Source organism: Schistocerca piceifrons, chromosome 1, assembly GCF_021461385.2.
Source record: "Schistocerca piceifrons isolate TAMUIC-IGC-003096 chromosome 1, iqSchPice1.1, whole genome shotgun sequence".
Classification (NCBI taxonomy): domain Eukaryota; kingdom Metazoa; phylum Arthropoda; class Insecta; order Orthoptera; family Acrididae; genus Schistocerca; species Schistocerca piceifrons.
This window is the reverse complement of record NC_060138.1, coordinates 170,553,203-170,572,549: the sequence shown is the minus strand read 5'-3', so window position 1 is coordinate 170,572,549 and position 19,347 is coordinate 170,553,203. Positions and strand designations below refer to the sequence as shown.

Here is a 19,347-nt window from a genome sequence, read left to right as displayed (position 1 = left end):
GACAGAATATAATTCATGAAGCACCGATATCAAATGTCTATTAGATCCACTATAAGCAGGAAGTTTTATGTTAGGAAATAGTTTCACATTTCATTCATATGCTCCAGTTTCTCAGGCATGAGATCGAAAAGTAGTAATACGAAATCTTTATATAAATTTGGAATCGCCATATTCTTCCATCCAATTTGTGTGATGTCTCCGTTTCTTCTCCTTCCTCGGTCGAACGAACAGTCAATCTTGTCTTGACAAATTCCTGCCATCGTCAGAACATTGTCTCCAGTTAACTTCACTAACCCTTTCAGAATCACGCGTTTATACTCCCGTTAGGCGTTATTACGTATTCGCACAACGCGTTTTCCGCGCTATTCGAGAATAGATCCTAAGCGGCTGCTAACAGGGGACTGTACAACTGGCCCTTAGTAGTGTGGCGCTAAGGCAAATTTTTGTTTCAAAACTTCATTTTCTTGGGTACACCGGATAATATGTAATATTTCTTACCTTTTAGTCCTGTTAGCCGTTTATTTCCACTCTGGTTAATAATTATAACAACGCTGATCATTCGCACTCCCAATCAACCACATAAACAAACAACGATTGGCATTCACCAGTTCGGGTTTATTCGGCTCAGTGCGTGTAGCCCCGTCTCCATTTGTCTGCGAAAAAGTTTTTTATTTCTACATGTGAAGAGGATTCCTCTAGCAGACACAACACTACACACTGCAGGCATTTAAAAATCAACTTATGATTCGTTCAGAAGTCAACTTAGAATGTGTTCAAACATGTTCAAAAAGCAACAGGGAGGCGTTTCAAAATCATATGAATAATCGATAGACCAACATGTGCGGGATAGTAGGCGCCTTGTGAAACAAGGTTTTTTTTCTTCGAGAAAAAGAATTTGGCGCTCCCTGAAATTGCCGTTCAGGGCAGATACACCGGTTTGCTCCCCTAGATCCGGGACTGCTGGTGTCAAGGCAACAGACATATTCCTGATCACAGAGATGGCAGCAGAAACAGTGGCCATAGCCTGATCATGAACTGGATAGCGAGGTTTGGGATGTCGCAACCTATAACAGCAGAACATGGGAAGGAATTTGAGTCTCATTTGTTCCAAGAGCTCCTACATCAAAGGACTGCAACCAAACCAGAACCACCAGCTACTATCCTGTGGGCAATGGCTACACAGAACATGAAAAGCTGCTCTAATGAGCAGCGATGGTCAGTGGACCGTAACACTGCCGCTAGTGCTGTTAGGGCTAGAACAGCAGTCGAAGGGGACCTGCACTACTCTGCAGCACAACTGGTGTATGGGGAACAATTACAACTTTTCGCCGAGCTCATATCTACTAATCCACGGCTTCATCCAACTACAGGGGCTTCGATGCAGTTCAATCACCAACTACAAGGGAGAATGGCACGAGTATGTCCTAAGGCACCAAAGAATCACAGAGACAGAAGAGTCTTTGTACACAAAGAACTTCAGACATTATAGTAAGTATGGCTTCCCTTAAGGCCACTGTACACCGGATGTTCAAGCTATTCTCGAGTCATTTTGTGTAGTCATAGCTTACCAAGCACAAAAAAAGAAAAAGAAAGATCGTGTCAAATTGTCATTACCACTTAACAAAACCTTCTGCGGAAAAGGAACCTATCAAGAAATTTTACACATCTCATGTAATAAAACCGTATGTTCAACGAAGGTGCAGTGGTAAATGGGTCATCAGGTATTAAGAACACTGGATCCTGAAGTTGCACTGAATGAGTCGAAATAGCATATCCTGGACGCATATGCAGGGACACCAAAGAGAACTTTACAAGGCAGCCAACTACACTACATTCCTACAATTAACGTTCCGTACAGATGGAGAGATGGCAACTGAAGTTGTTGATCAATGAAGGAAACAGTCTTCAGATATGTCCGGGATTGAACCGTCGTCCTCCCGAATGCGAGTCCAGTGTGATAGCCACTGCGCCACCTCGCTCGGTGAATCGTAAGCTGATTTACTTTGATAACTTCGAGCACTTGCCGTATAATTAATTGCTCCCATCCCTCCCGACTACGATGTATCCGTATTCGGCACAGAACACACATGACTCTGTGAATAATGTACCCGATGTCTCTATCAGGAGAATTCTCGTTGCATCTAGAAATAAAAAGCTTTCACGCAGACAGAAGGGGACGGGGCTATAAGAGCCGAGACGAATCAACCCGAACGAGTGAATGCCAATCGCTGTTGGTTTATGTGGTTGATTGGGTATGTGAATGATCAGCGTTGTTACAATTATTAGCGAAATCCATAGATTCAAACTGCCAGAGTAGAAATAAACGACTAAAGGAATAACAAGTAAGACAGATTACGCATTATCTTATCGGTTATCCCAGAAAATGAAATTCTGGCAGAAAACTTTTGCCAGATCGCTGCACTACTAAGGACCAGTTGTACAGTCCCCAGTCAACAGCCGCTTTACGTCCAGTTCTCGGAATAGCGTGCGTGTAAAACGCGTTGTACGAACAAGAAATAACGCCTAACCGGAGAATAAACTGGCCGGTGATCCTGGCAGGGTTAGTGAAGTTAACCGGAGAATAGTTATGGAATAAGTGATGACAAGATTGTTTGTGAGAATGAGGAAGGAGAAGAAACAGGAACATCACAAAACCCACAAATTATTTGGAAGAATATGTCGATCCCAAATTAAAAAAAAAATTCGTACTACTGTTCTTCTATCTAGTGTTTGAGAAGGTGGAGCATAAGAATGGAATGTGAAACTATTTCCTAACATAAAACTTTTTCTTGTAGTAGGCCTAATAGGCATTTGATATTGATACTTTGTGAATTATATTGTCATGTTATTTATGTAAATGAGGTACATGAAACAGACCATTTGTACCAAAACAGTCTCGCTTATTTAGCGTGTGTTACTATTGCTGCAATATTAGAAACACCTATTTCGTTTTATTTAATAGACAGTGACAAAATAGACGTAATCAAATCAAGCAACCACATCAGTCTTGGGTACTATTCGTATTACCAGCTTTTTCTGTATTAGACAATGACATTTTGATTCATCACATAGGAAAGCGTTTGACGAACACTGATAAGTAACAGATTCTTTCGCAGAAAGGAAAGCACGCCGTGTAAAGCTGTAGCAAGATTAGACAGAAAAAAATGTTGGGACCTAAGGATTGAAGAAATGTGTACTGTCTCTTGCCTTTACTGATTTTATGCTTCCTATATGTAATTCTACGTCACGCAAAAGAGAAAGTTATTAGCTAATAGGCAATAAATACTGCATATTTTCTGAAGACTTCTTACTCTTCCTGTAACAAATAATCCCACACAGTATTAACTGTGACATTTTTTTTAAGGGAGGATAGGATGTCAAATCGTCCGACTGGGAGCAGGAGAGGCGCCACAGAACGTTTTAATTTCTACTGTCTTGAAAATGTGTTTTTTTAAATTTATTTGTTATCACAACATCGTTTGATGGCTTCCATTACAAAATATACGCGCTTGAATTCCACAGAGCGAAATACAGTGACGCCACAGAAGAATGCTGCGTGATGAGCCATGGCACTGCACTTTGGCACACTTAATACCAAATACTCGTAAAATGTTTTGCATTTCCTCGAATATATATTTTTCATACATCAAACTCTTGAGAAAGATATGCGCAACAAAATGAATATATTTTTGAAAAATCGATTTTAAAAAAAATTATTGACGTCCTATCTCAAACGTTCGAGAGGGATGGTGGGGGCACCACTACCAAGTTTTTGCCCTCGTTCGGAAACATCGTAGATCCGGTGTCGTTTAGAATGTTTCAGTAAACAATATTACGCTCTTATATGTATATCGCTCCCATAAGGGCCGCGAAGACAAGATTAATTACAACTGCACAGAGATATTTAAGCAATCATCTTCACGCGAACTGAAACCGAAGTGGTTTGCAGAGTATAGATGCAATATAACATGAGGGAGTGCTTCTCATGGTAGCAGACATCGTCAACAACACATTTCTTCCCAAAGAACCTTGACGGTAATGTTCCGTACCCTTAAAGATCTTTGCGAAGCAATCTAAAACGCATAGTGGAAAGTTTCGTTCCTTGACAGGCACTTAGAATTGCCTTTAAATAGATCTAGCAAAGCGTAGACGCATGAGACTCCGTGTTGACGAATCAGGCACTGGAGAACAGTGCTGCCATCTCACGATTTTCTACGTCGTGCGCATGCGCAGGATTCGTGGTTCAGCCACTAACCGTGAAGCCGGTAAAGGGTGTATGGGACACCGGCTGCTGTCATTAGCTACGCTGCTGCAGTTGGAGGAAGGTCGTACCGAAGATGTGGCTTTTTCTACTGTTCGCGACTGTCGTAATTTCAGTGAGAGCGGACCCAGTTGTGGTGTATGCGACATGGGATCCCCAATCTGAGAACAAGGTAGTGTTGCATTACCATGACAGCAGTGGTCACGTGCAACGGGATAGTTCACCTCCCAGGCATTACACACTCAGAGCAACCTATGACAACACTATCAACAAGACAGGGTAAGTCTGCTGTTTGCAATCTAACATCAATTGATCATTCTTGTACCTCATAGATACTTTGATAACACAGAGTACTGTGAAATATTTTTACTGCAGATTTGTTTTCTGTATGTTGTACTTACCTTCCCAACAAGTTTCCTGGTTTTAGGGCCCTGTCAGATTTATTTACCTAAGATAATCAATCGTTCAGTATTTGTGACGCCAATGAAGTGCGTAGTAATAACATAACTTAGCAAAGACTGCCGAAGAATTCAACATTCCAACAGGATTATATTTGCTGCTTCGCAAAGTTTGTTCGTTTATTCGGACTTTTGCTGTCTGTAACGTCATTAAATTTTATCGTGAGTGACCGGAGCAATCTTCAATATACAGGATTTGGGCGAAAATATGGTAACACCGCTGGAGCTACATGCCTGAACATGAACGCAGATGCTAGTCGAGTTTGCAGGTTGCGCTGTTGTATTTGACCATAAACTGCAACTTTGCAATGTTCTCAATAAGTTAAGTGTCGGTCATGGTCAGGACGCGTTTCGTGTAGTTATGAGTGCGTTATGTCGGAGCCGAGTGAATTAAGCCGAAGTGTTTGGTGTTTCAAGACGCACCGTATGGAAGATTTATACGGCATACAGGGAAAATGAAAAAAATATATATATATACATCCGCCAAGTCACAACGCGGAAATGTGTGTGTAGTGTGATCGTGACGGACGGTCGTTGAAGAGGATTGCGGCGACAAATAAAAGAGGAAGACAGCTGCAAAAGTCAGTGCGGAACTGAATGTCGCACTCTCGAACTCTGTCAGCACCAAAACAAGACGAAAGGAGCTCATAAGCAGGGAACTGCAGGACGAGCTGTAATTTCAAAACTACTCATCAGTAATGAAAATACCTGTAGCTGGAAAACGTGGTTCCGAAGCCATAAACCAGGACTATGGAGCAGTGGAGAAAAGTAATTTGATAGGACGTGTCTTGTTTCCAATAGTTCTCACCTTCTGATTACGTTTACGCACAAAGATGAAGCATGGCAGGGTTCAGTGATGATTTAGGCGGCATGTTTTCCATGGCCTCATGGTTACTCTGCAATGCAGCATTACTGCCAAGGATTATGTGAGCAATTTGACTGATCTGGTTCATTCCCATGGTACAATGTTTGTTTCCCAGTGATGTGTTGCATGACAAGGGCCCTTTTCACACATCTCGCATCGTCGAGGACTCGTTTTGTGAGCACGAGGATTAACTGTCGCATCTCCCATTAGTGTTGGAGGGTAGCGTGGAGGGTAAAAATCGTAGAGGAAGACCAAGAGATGAATACACTAAGCAGATTCAGAAGGATGTAGGTTGCAGTAGGTACTGGGAGATGAAGCTTGCACAGGATAGAGTAGCATGGAGAGCTGCATCAAACCAGTCTCAGGACTGAAGACCACGACAACACCCATGGCCAACAGTGACGCCACATGTGAACATAGTTGAGCCTCTGTTGCCTAGTTTGGAGAAGAGGGTGCTTGATCGCTATCCACCTTCACAATCGTTATCTGAACTTGCCACTATTTTGTAGGTAGAATGGTTTAAGTTTCTTTTGGAACCCATACAGATTGCCGGCCGGAGTGGCCGAGCGGTTCTAGGCGCTACAGTCTGGAATCGCGCGACCGATACGGTCGTAGGTTCGAATCCTGCCTCGGGCATGGATGTGTGTGATGCCCTTAGGTTAGGTTTAAGTAGTTCTAAGTTCTAGGCGACTGATGACCTTAGAAGTTAAGTCCCATTGTGCTCAGAGCCATTTGAACCATACAGATTCTTTATTTATCCAATCCGAGACGACTGGAAACTATTTTGAGTGCCAACAATTTTCCTACTCCGTATTGGGCATGGCAAAGCGTTGTCTTTTTGGCGTTTCCGTATTTTTGTCCACCGCTGTGATATATATTTATAAGTATTCCCTTTTCCTTTCAGTAATGCAGAAGAATCTGGGCAAGTGTTACCCTATCTTAATGCCCACTATTTTCCGCCACATACAGCTGTGCATCAATCGTTTCTGTATTTCTCGTAACAAGAAGTTATTATTTACCATTTTCTAGCAACATTAAAACTTTGTTTCATGAGCTTCATTTATATCATCACCAAATAAACAGCATTAGCGGTTTGCTGTAGGAATTACATAAAAATAGAAACATTGAGATTTGATAACGCCAGTGCAGTTTGATAATGACAGTGATGCTTGTCACCAGCCATTTATCAGCTGTTGCGGATATAGATGTTTCTAGGTTTATCTGTATTATGATCTTTCGATTTCTGCATGGAAGATTTCTAGCCTGTTTCTTTAGTTCATCCTCTAGAAATTGTCTTATCACGAGGAATGCAACACAGTCTCCATTTCAGTTCAGTGTCGGTCACTGTCTCGCCTTCGACTCCTGTCTTTCCTCTTATCCATTTGATTGTGTGCCTTCTGGTTATGCCCAAAATGCATATTTCCATTCCGTACTTGTCGGGCAGCCATCAACTTTTGAAATGTTTGTGCATTTAACATCCATATTTCACGTTTGTTAGTAGTGGTGGTATATACTGGTCGTTGAAGACTTTCCATTTAAGACAATTTGAGTATTTACTTTCGAATATAGTTTGTTTCTCAAACTATCTTCAGATCATTTGTACCCTATTTCTTTAATTGTACATCCACGTATTTTTTACTTTGACCAGAGTACACAAATTCATCGACTTTTTGTTAATTTCATCGTTAATCTTTACTATTCCCCTATTAGCATATTGATTGTACATGGCCAACAGTGACGCCACATGTGTTCATAGTTGAGCCTCTGTTGCCATGTAATTTTAATTAATTTTCGGCTTAGTGTCACACTTTTCCTGTTCATTTCTTCCTGAAGTTCGACTGCATGCAAAGTAAACATCGAAAGTTGTTTAGATAACCTCAATTTATGAAGGTTCTTCTTTCATACCAGTTTAAGACCTTTGTAGACCTTTTCCAAGACTGCAGGAAATTGTTTTGGTAAAATACATTTCCTTTGCCTGACTCTTTTCTCAACTCATCATTTTTCATTCTCTGGATGTAGTCACTGGAAACTGCCGCCTTGTTGTACATATTATTCCAAATTAATAAAAGTGTAGACCGGATGTGGCTTAAATTCAAAGAAATAGTATTGGCAGCAATTGAGAGATGTATACCAAATAAATTAACAAACGACGATCCTCCTTGCTACACAAAACGGGTTAGAACGCTGTTGCAGAGAGAACGAAACAAACATGCCAAGATTTGCGATCTTCTACAGAAGCTCGAAATTTAGCGCGGACTTCAATGCGAGATGCCTATAACAGTTTCCACAACGGAGCTATGTCTCGAAACCTGGCAGAAAATTCAGAGATTCTGGTCGTATGTGAAGTATGTTAGCGGCAAGAAACAATCAATGCCAATGCGAGGTGGCGCAATGGTAGCACACTGGACTCGCATTCGGGAGGACGACGGTTGAATTCCGCCGCGTCCAGCCATCCTGATTTAGATTTTCCGTGATTTCCCTAAATTGCTCCAGGCAAATTCTGGGATGGTTCCTTTGAAAGGGCATAGCTGCCTTCCTTCCCCATTCTTCCCTAATCCGATGAGACCGATGATCTCTTTGTTTGGTCTCTTCCCCCAAACAACCCAACCCAACCCCCAATATCTTCTCTGCGCAATTGCAATGGAGATACTATCGAAGACAGTGCTGCCAAAGCAGTGTTATTAACACACAGCCTTCCGAAATGCCTTCACAAAAGAAGACGAAGTAAATGTTCCAGAATTCAAATCGAGAACAGCTGCTAACATGAGTAACGTAGAAGTAAATATCCTCGGAGTAGGGAAGCAACTTAAATGACTTAATAAAAGCAAGTCTTCTAGTCCAGACTGTATACCAATTAGGTTCCTTTCAGAGTATGCTGATGCATTAGCTCCATACTTAACAATCATATACAAGCGTTCGCTCGACGAAAGATCCGTACCCAAAGACAGGAAAGCTGCACAGGTCACATCAGTATTCAAGAAAGGTAATACGAGTAATCCACTAAATTACAGGCCCATATCGTTAATGTCGATATGCAGCAGGATTTTAGAACATATATTGTGCTCGAACATTATGAATTACCTCGAAGAAAACGGTCTATTGACACACAGTCAACATGGGTTTAGAAAACACCGTTCGTGTGAAACAGAACTAGCTCTTGATTCACATGAAGTGTTGAGTGCTATTGACAGGGGATTTCAGACAGATTCCGTATTTATGGATTTTCGGAAGGCTTTTGACACTGTACCACACAAGCGGCTCGTAGTGAAATTGCGTGCTTATGGAATATCGTCTCAGTTACGTGAATGGATTTGTGATTTCCTGTCAGAGGTTACAGTTCGTAGTAATTGACGGAAGGTCATAGAGTGAAACAGAAGTGAGTTCTGGCGTTCCCCAAGGTAGCGTTATACGCCCTTTGCTGTTCCTTGTCTATATAAACGATTTGGGAGACAACCTGAGCAGCCGTCTTCGGTTGTTTGCAGATGACGCTATGGTTTATCGACTAATAAAGTTATCAGAAGATCAAAACGATTTAGAAGAAATATCTGAATGGTGCGAAAATTATCAGTTAACCCTAAATAACGAAAAGTGTGAGGTCATCCACATGAGTGCTAAACGGAACTCGTTAAACTTCGGTTACACGATAAATCAGTCTAATCTAAAAGACGTGAATTCAACTAAATACCTAGGTATTACAATTGCGAACAACTTAAATTGGAAGGCACACATAGAAAATGTTGTGGGGAAGGCTAACCAAAGACTGCGTTTTATTGGCAGGACACTTAGAAAATGTAACAGACCTACTAAGGAGACTACCTACACAACGCTTGTCCGTCCTCTTTTAGAATACTGGTGCGCGGTGTGGGATCATTACCAGATAGGACTGACGGAGTACATCGAAAAAGTTCAAAGAAAGGTAGTACGTTTTGTATTATCACGAAATATGGGAGAGAGTCACAGAAAAGATACAGGATTTTGGCTGGACAACATTAAAAGAAAGGCGTTTTTAATTGCGACGGAATGTTCTCAAGAAATTCCAATCACCAACTTTCTCCTCCGAATGCGAAAATATCTTGTTGACACCGACCTACATAGGGAGGAACGATCACCACGATAAAATAAGAGAAATCAGAGCTCGTACGAAATATATAGGTATTCATTCTTTCCGCGCGCTATACGAGATTGGAATAATAGAGAATTGTGAAGGTGGTTTGATGAACCCTCTGCCAGTCACTTGAATTTGATTCGCAGAGTATCCATGTAGGTGTAGATGCACGTAGATGTAGATTATGCAGCAAACTGACGTAAACAGATTGTATCCTCGGTTCTCAAGCTCTGCTAGCACAGATTTTCTTGTGACAGAGTGAAACGCTTTCTCATAGTCTATAAACTTCATACAAAATCTTGTCTGATATTAGTTGCCTCTTTCTAGACTTTCATTGACAACCTTTAGACCAGCCGCAGGCGGCTCGCAATGAATATGAGTCCGCACAGCATACGTGGCCGGTGTGCAGTGGCCAATTTTCTTCCGAAGAGCTGGGCATTTTCACTCGTTGGTTCGGAAAGATGGGCAGACAGCGTTTACCCGCTTTCGGCCGGTTGTCGGTGCTCTCCCTGCAGTCTTTCTCAAACGATTTTACAGAAAGTCATTTTTTGCTTTACTTATAGATATATATGTCAGCTTCATGATGACGTGCCCATCAATTCGTTAATGGCTGTAGTTATTGTGATATTTGCATGTAAGTAAGACACTGCACAATTTTCGAAAAAGTTTGCAATGAAAAATAGGGGTCACTATTATTTTGCGTTTGGTTCATGTTACATAATAGGTTGCTTTAGATAACATACTGAATTTTTCGCCGGCCAGGGTGGCCGAGCGGTTCTAGGCGCTTCAGTCGGGAACCGCGCTGCTGCTGCGGTCGCAGCTTCGAATCCTGCCTCGGGCATGAATGTGGGTGATGTCCTTAGGTTAGTCAGGTTTAAGTAGTTTTAGGTCTAGGGGACAGATGACCTCAGAAGTTTAGTCCCATAGTGCTCAGAGCCATTTGAACCATTTTTTTTTAATTTTTCTGTGGTCGTGGGTGGAGGTCTCTATCTACCACCAATCTAGAGAAAATTGATCTAATGTAGCACACACATTACCTACTGTGTTATTCCATTTAGTACAAGCTTTTTCGATGAAAGAATGTAATTTTTAAGAGCCATCAATAACTGGTAAGCCGGCCGCTGTGGCAGAGCGGTTCTAGGCGCTTCAGTCCGGAACCGCGCGACTACTATGGTCGCAGGTTCGAATCCTGCCTCGGGCATGGATGTGTGTGATGTCCTAGGTTAGTTAGGTTTAAGTAGTTCTAAGTTCTAGGAGACTGATGACCTCAGATGTTAAGTCCCATAGTGCTCAGAGCCAATAACTGGTGAAACGTGAGATGCTGTGGGTCTCGCAACAGCAAAAGTGAAGACATTACACGTTTATTTTTCTACTGAGGATGTGCTTGTTCATAGGCCATTGACCTTATTTTTCCTGAGTTCCTCACTTTTAAAGTGGCTTAAGAATTCTCTCACAATTGCGTCTGCACACCATGTTAGTGAGGTGACATTGTGTTAACTCCTCTACGTTTTGGCAAAAGAAGAAAATTTTAACATCGCAACAAGTTAAATGTAGGTTTTACTCAAGTCACCACTCAAGACGCTTCTCTGAAAATTACAAATGGTTAAGAAGTCAGGCGAAAATAAATCGATGATTTGTTGTATTTTCAGCGGAATTCTTTTTAGATAGTGACCAAAGTAGAGGCGACAGTAGATCTTTTTGAATTGTCACCATGCAACTGTGGGCGAGGAGATGCACCACGTAATATTTACAAACAACCTGAGGGAAAGCTTAGAACGGCACGTCCTATCCAGCGCTCAGCATTCCCCGACAGCGCCTACCCATAACCGCTCGCCCTTCCCATGCGTGCCCTGCCGGTTGCGCATCTACTAGTCACGTTATTCTGCGCGCACTATACGTAAAGACAGCAAGAAAATGCCGTTAGTTCACACCATTTGTCAGTAATATGCATTTTATTGAACAAATATACTTACAACAGTGTTTTCACAAAAGAACGGAGTTTTACAAGAGTCCGCCCTTTCCTGGTGCGCGACGGAACAATGGAGGGCTGCAAGGGAGCCGCGGTCTGCGCATTCCTGCTATAGACGGTCCATTGTGCTGTACACACACCTGAAGGCAGCTTGTGGTTAAAGTCAAGGTTTTATTTTCCTAGACGATCGATGCGAATTTATATGAATGCGTACGGAGTTTGTCGGCGCAGTTGCGATAAACAGTGTCTGGGTGGCGCTTTGCTTAACGCAACTGCCTAGAGTCCGGGTTCGGATCCCTGTCCCCCCCCCCCCCCCCCCCCCCCCACACACACACACACACACACACACACACACACACACACACACACACATTCGTTGCCACTGATTCTGCATATAGTCCCGGTGTAGCTGGTATCAATCCTTTCCCTTCAGTGTCTCCCCCATCCACTTTAATTTTTCATAATACACACATCAAAAAAAGTTTTGCATCACCTCGGTTCCGAGAGTTCCGGAAGCTGTGTAGAAAATTAGAATAGAGAGCAACATAAACATCATTTCCACCCTTATTATTGCTCATGAAAACATACATTGCATATTATACCACCGTACAGCGAGATCAAAAAAATGTTGAAATGTGTGTGAAATCTTATGGGACTTAACTGCTAAGGTCATCAGTCCCTAAGCTTAAATTATCCTAAGGACAAACACACACACACACACACACACACACACACACACACACACACACACACACACACATGCCCGAGGGAGGACTCGAACCTCCGCCGGGACCAGCCGCATAGTCCATGACTGTAGCGCCCCAGACCGCTCGGCTAATCCCGCGCGGCACAGCGAGACCTTCAGAGGTGGTGGTCCAGATTGCTGTAGACACCGGTACCCCTAATACCCAGTAGCACTGATGCAGGCCTGTGTTCGTCGTGGCATACTATCCACACGTTCGTCAAGGCAGTGTTGGTCCAGATTGTGCCACTTCTCAACGACAATTCGGCGTAGATCCGTCAGAGTGGTTGGTGCGTCACGTCGTCCATAAACAGCACTTTCAATCTATCCCAGGTACGTTCGATAGGGTTCATGTCTGGAAAACATGCTGGCCACTCTAATCGAGCGATGTCGTTATCCTAAAGGAAGGCGTTCATAAGATGTGGACGATGGGGGCGCGAATCGTCGTCCATGAAGACGAATGAATGCCTCGCCAATATGCTGCCGATATGGTTGCACTATCGGTTGGAGGATGGCATTCACGTATCGTACCGCCGCTAAGGCGCCTTCCATGACCACCAGTGGCGTAAGTCGGCCCCACATAATGTCGCCCGAAAACAGCAGGGAACGTCCATCTTGCTGTACTCGCTGGACAGGGAGTTGTTGCCTCCAAACACGTCTCAGACGATTGTGTAGTTGAAGGCATATGCGACACTCAGCGGTGAAGAGAAAGTGATGCCAATCCTGAGCGATGTTGTTGGGCCCATCTGTACCGCGCTGCGTGGTGCTGTGGTTGCAAAGATGGACCTCGCCATGGACGTTGGGGTTGAAGTTAAGCATCATGCTGCCCATTGCGCACAGTTTGAGTCGTAACACGACGTCCTGTGGCTGCACGGAAAGCATTATTCAACATGGTGGAGTTGCTGTCAGGGTTCCTCCGAGACATAATCCGTTGGTAGCGGTCATCCACTGCAGTAGTAGCCCTTGGGCGACCTAAGCGAGACATGTCTTCGACAGTTCCTGTCTCTCTGTATCTCCTCCATGTCCGAACAACATCGCTTTGATTGACTCCGAGACGTCTACAGCTACATCTACATTTATACTCCGCAAGCCACCCAACGGTGTGTGGCGGAGGGCACTTCCTTTGTTGAGAGCCGTTCCTGGCACAAAGTAACAATGCGGATGCGATCGAATCACGGTATTGCCCGTCTAGGCACGGTTGAACTACAGGCAAAACGAGCCGTGTACTTCCTTCCTGGTGGAATGACTGGAACTGATAGGCTGTCGGACTCCCTCCGTCTAATAGGCGCTGTTCGTGCATGGTTGTTTACATCTTTGGGCGGTTTAGTGACATTTCTGAACAGTCAGTGTCTGTGATACAATATCCACAGCCAACGTCGATCTTCCCGAATTCTGGGAACCAGGGTGGTGCAAAACTTTTCGATGTGTGTAATAAGGACCTTTATAAAAATCGGACAAGACCGTCAGTTCAGAACCTCCCCTTATTCCGTTGGAGAGATACTGTGGTTTCTTCACTGACTTAAGATTGGCTCGAAGTCTTGTTTTTTACAAACAGAACTCAGTACGTTTACTCTACGGTGAAGGTTCAACAGAGTGAAGGAGTATCGAGTATACACCACGGAAGCATAACAGGACCTCTCCTATTCTCTGTGTACATGAAAGCTTTATCAGGTAGCATCTGCAGTACAAGATTGTTCGCTAACGATGCTGTCGGCTACTGGTCCGTGCACGCGAGAGCGTGGTACCAGTTATATTCCATGAAGTGTGATTATTAGGGGATCATACCTCGGATTGATCACCGAAATAATGGGTCATGTGTTTTGGATAGCCGTTGACCTCGCGACCGCTTGTGTAGCGATCTGAAGAACGGGCGTACTGTATACTATCCTACAGTACAGGATTTACACATCACACATTTCCTCCAGCCCAGGCAAATTGAGCAAATCGTATGATTCTATTGTATTAGGTATAGTCTAGGCGATATGTACAAGCACAATTTTTTCATGAGAGGTTCCTGAGAAAATCCATAAAAACCGTGATTTTTGGGTACGAAAAGTACCAATTGTAGAGATTGCTACTTCTATAATTTCTATTCATAGTAGATCGTTGAAATTCTTACCATATGTTTCTAAGATTATATTCTCGCGCAACGTCCAAACTTTTTGCGGTATCGTTATCTATTACCTCTATCCAATGGTTCAAAAGTTACTGTACTTACACAGCAAACCGCGAAAACCGCTTTTTAGCCGCCTTTGCACATTGGGCCGCAATTATCTACATAACTAATCATAGTAAATGTTTTTCGGAAATCGAGAATTGTTCATGGAGGACATATTGAGCAGCACTCCTTGCCAGTTGGCTGCAGTGTTTTCACTGCAGAGCTGGGGGCCATCTCTCGTGCTCCTGAGTACATCCGCTCATGCCCTAGCGAGTCATTTCTCCTGTGTACTAACTCATTGAGCAGCCTACGAGTTATCGACCAGTGCTACCCTCCCCACCCACTGGTAGCGTCCTTTCAGAAGTCCATCTATGCCCTGGAACAGCCCCGCCGTTCTGTGGTGTTTGTATGGACCACAGGACACGTCCGAATCCCCGGCAACGAACTTGCCGACAGGCTGGCCAAACAGGCGACGCGGAAACCGCTTCTGGAGATAGGCAACCCCGAAGCTGATCTGCGTTCTGTCTTACACCGCAGGGTTTTCCGGCTTTGGGAGACGGAATGGCATAAGAGCACGCACAACAAACTGCGTGTCATTAAGGAGACTATGAATGTGTGGAAGTCTTCCACGCAGGCGTCTCGCAGGGAATCAGTTGTCCTGTGCCGGCTCCGCATTGGCCATACGCGGCTGACGCATGGTTACCTACTCCGTCGCGAGGATCCAAAATGGTTCAAATTGCTCTGAGCACTATGGGACTTAACATCTGAGGTCATCAGTCCCCTAGACTTAGAACTACTTAAACCTAACTAACCTAAGGGCATCACACACATCCATGCCCGAGGCAGGATTCGAACCTGCGACCGTAGCGGTCGCGCGGTTCCAGACTGAAGCGCCTAGAACCGCTTGGCCACACTTGCCGGCCCGCGAGGACCCACCTCAGTGTCGCTGTGGGTCCCAAATGACAGTCGTCCACCTCTTGTTGGACTGCCCACTTTTAGCCGCTCTGCGGCAGACTTTTAACTTTCCCAGCACCCTGCCTTCGGTGTTGGACGACAATGCTGCCACAGCAGCTTTGGTTCTACGTTTCATCCGTGAGAGTGGGTTTTATACTTCTATGTAGGTTTTAGCGCATGTCCATTCGTCCCTCTGTGTCCTCCACCCTAGTGCTTAAAGGGTAGAGGTTTTAATGTGTAGCAGAGTCGCTGGCTTTCCCTTTTTATTCTCGTGGTTGGCCAGCCACTGTAATCTGCTTTCATGTTTTACTCTCTTCTGTTTCTAGCGTCTCTCTGTTTTCTTGTGTTCTTTTGTTCCTTTTAGTGTTCATTGCCTTCCCTTCGTTTTTGTCGTTTTTCCTTTCTTATCGTTTTGTGTTATATGTTTCGTCCGTTTTATTCTCACATTTGAGGCATCGTTTTTATTAGGAATAAGGGACCGATGACCACGTGGTTTGGTACCTTCTCTCGCCTTTAAACCAACCAACCAAATCGAGAATACTGCATCTACCTGACTGCCTTCATTCATGGCTTTCAGGATGTCATGTGAGAAAAGTGTAACTTGGGTTTCACATGATCAACGCTTTCGAAATCTATGCTTGTTGGTACGGAGAAGGTCGTTTTGTTAGACATACCTCATTATGTTCGAGCTCAGAGTATGTTCTAAGATTATACACCAAATGGATGTCAGGGGTATGACTATCAGAGATGAAGTTGAACACTACAAGAAACAATGGCAGTGCCAAGGAAACTACACGACAAATAGAACTTGCTTGCGAAGTAGAAACAACTGAACTCCAACCTGAGCCACCTTGATACTCAAATATAGACACTGACTATAAAAAGAAGTCACTCAACTCTCGGAAAAACATGACTGAAAGATACAGATGACTGAAGATAACCCATAAAAATCAGTATTCTGCAGCGAAAAACGTAAGTTGTCCCTCTAAATTTCAGCTATACGTACAACAGCGGAGGGCATTCACAAGCTATAGAAGACAGAAGCGTACACCTTCCCATCAGGAAGTCTGCAGTCTGGTTTGACGCAGCTCTCTGCACTGGTGTGGGTGTGCAATTATTCTGGAATCTACTTAACTATGGCACCCTATATACATTTGAACTTGCATACTTGGTCAGCCTTGTAGCTCCAATTCTTCCGTTAACACACTGATGATTCATTCATGCCTCAGGACGTGTCCTATCAACCGATCCCTTCATTAAGTCAGTTTTCAGCTTAAATTTCTTTCCTCTCCAGTTTGACTCAGTATCTCCTCGTTAGCGACTTTTAAATCTGCCGTATGCTTTCTGCACAAATTGTAGGTAATCTTTCTTTCTCTTATTGTATTTTGTTCCTTATTACTTTAAAATTCCGAAACTGTGCTCCAGTGAATATTGTCAAAAGCTTTTTACAAACCTACAAATCCTATAAACGTGAGCTTGTGTGTCTTCAACCTAACTTCTAAGATAAGTCGTAGGCTTCGTAATGCTTTGTGTGTATCTACGTTTCCCTGGAAACCAAACCGATCTTCCTCGAAATCGGTATCTAGCAGTCGTTTCCTCTTTCTGCGGATAATTTGTCAGTCAGGAGCAAAGTACTAAAATAAATTGAATTGCTTATACAAACTCTTCCCAAAACTGATCTCCAGTATGAAAGTATACTCTAATAATTCTTAGAAGAATAATATGTACTATTTCAACGTATGAACATCTGCAATATGGTAAATTACTTCTTTCCACTGGATTACGTACGATAAGTGCCATTGAGTTTTAAGTCTTAGAAATGAGTGTGCTGTCTGGACTCGCTACTAAGTTCTGATTGCATGTAATGGATTTCGGGAATAGTGGTGCAATTTCTAGTTGTTACTCAATTTCCTGCAGGGTGACAAGATTTTAAAATAGACCACATACAGTACAGAGAAATGCAGATTATCTTCCTGATAACTCGACATTTAACGTCCTGCTGGGAGAAATACTTTCATATTTGGACACGTGTGTGAGCGGCAACGTAAATGCCGGCAAGCAATGCGTTACTTCACGTAGTAAGTATGTAATAATGTATGTTTCTTTACACTGAAAATAAAACTTATGTTTCTGCTCAAGGAGTGCTCTCATAGTTCACATGTAAGGTATACCATCCGTAGCAGCGTGTCAAAGCAAACGATGCCGCATTGCTGATATTGTGAATTACATTGTCTTACAGGGGTGGGTAATGTTCTATACAAACTAAACTCCATCAGACCCTGAAGACAAGCGACCGATCACCATGTCACCCACTGCCATGCGGAGCCATGTTTCTGAACTGGCATCACGAGACTGAGTGCACCCCTGTGCAGCCCTCCTAGCAATGTAATACTCCTGGATATATCGGGAACTGGGCACGATTCTTCTGCATGGGTGTCAGACGCGCTGACCACTCAGCTGGAAAAGCGGACAACGCAGTATTTAATTTGTCGATTTCTACAGCATCTCAAGGCGCGTTATTACATGCCAGTGGAATGAACTAGTAAACCATAAGTGAAAATGAAGTAGAATCAGTTCACCTATCAGCCTGTCAATGTTCAAATCAAACTACGAGGGCAGTTCAGAAAGTCACCTCCGATTGGTCACAGAGCGGGTTGTGGGGGGAGTAGCGACGCCATCTGTGCGTTCACGCACTCAACCGGTCAATCGGCATCAAGCCGTGGTCGAGTGAACGTCGTACCTGCGCTAGTTTAGTTTTTGTGGCAGTTTGAAATGTGTGCTGCAGTAGAAAACCCCGCCAAATGTGAAGTGCGTGCTGTCATAAGGTTTTTTACAGCCAAAGGATATTCTGCACCAGTTATTCATCGTGAGCTTTGTGCCGTGTACGGACCAAGAGTTATGAGTGAAGGAGTTGTCCGTGAATGGGTAAGTTTATTTAAAAGTGGACGAGAAAACGTTCATGATGAAGAGAGGAGTGGTAGTCCATCATTGGTGACTGACGAACTCGTTCAGACAGTTGATGCAAAAGTTCGTGAAAATCGACGTTTCTCAATGTCGGAGTTGTCTACTGGTTTTCCACAGATTTCTAAGACTCTCTTGTACGAGATAGTGACAGCAAGATTGGGTTACCGTAAGTTCTGTGCACGATGGGTGCCCAAAATTCTTACCGACCACCACAAAACTCAAAGAATGGCCTCTGCATTAGACTTTCTGTCACGTTATGAGGACGAAGGAGAACCATTGTTAAACAGAATCGTGACCGGTGACGAAACCTGGATTAAGTACGTGAACCCTGAGACAAAAGAACAATCAAAGATGTGGGCACACTCAAATTCGCCTACCAAACCAAGAAAAGCCTCGCAAGATTTTTCTGCCAGAAAACTGATGGCAACGGTGTTTTGGGATGCCAAAGGGGTGTTGTTGGTTGAATTCATGGAACGTGGTACGACCATTAATCAAGACGTGTACTGTGAAACAATAAAAAAGTTACGACGGGCTATACAGAACAAACGCCGTGGTATGCTGACTTCCGGTATCGTTTTTTTGCACGATAACGCCCGTCCTCACTCTGCTCGCAGAACAACGGCCCTTCTTGAGTCCTTCAAGTGGGACGTTATCAACCATCCACCTTACAGCCCAGACCTGGCACCAAGTGATTATCACCTCTTCATGCATTTGAAGAAATGGCTCGGGTCACAGCGGTTTGATGACGACGAAGAGCTCAAAGATGCGGTCACCGGCTGGCTCCAGGCACAAGCGGGTGATTTTTATGCAGAAGGAATTTCAAAGCTTGTGAAGAGATACGATAAGTGCCTCAATCGCTATGGAGACTATG

General features: G+C 43.6%; 1 protein-coding gene across 1 annotated transcript in view; it reads left to right on the top strand.

The window, feature by feature from the left end:
* Positions 1 to 4,239: 4,239 nt before the first annotated feature.
* The window catches only part of LOC124802618 (putative phospholipase B-like 2), a 129,410-nt gene continuing 114,302 nt past the window's right edge, over positions 4,240 to 19,347 (top strand). Inside the window, exon 1 of the mRNA XM_047263508.1 lies at positions 4,240 to 4,540. Coding sequence (XP_047119464.1) covers positions 4,338 to 4,540 — 203 coding nt within the window. The 5' untranslated portion in view covers positions 4,240 to 4,337. The remainder of the gene's footprint in view (positions 4,541 to 19,347) is intronic.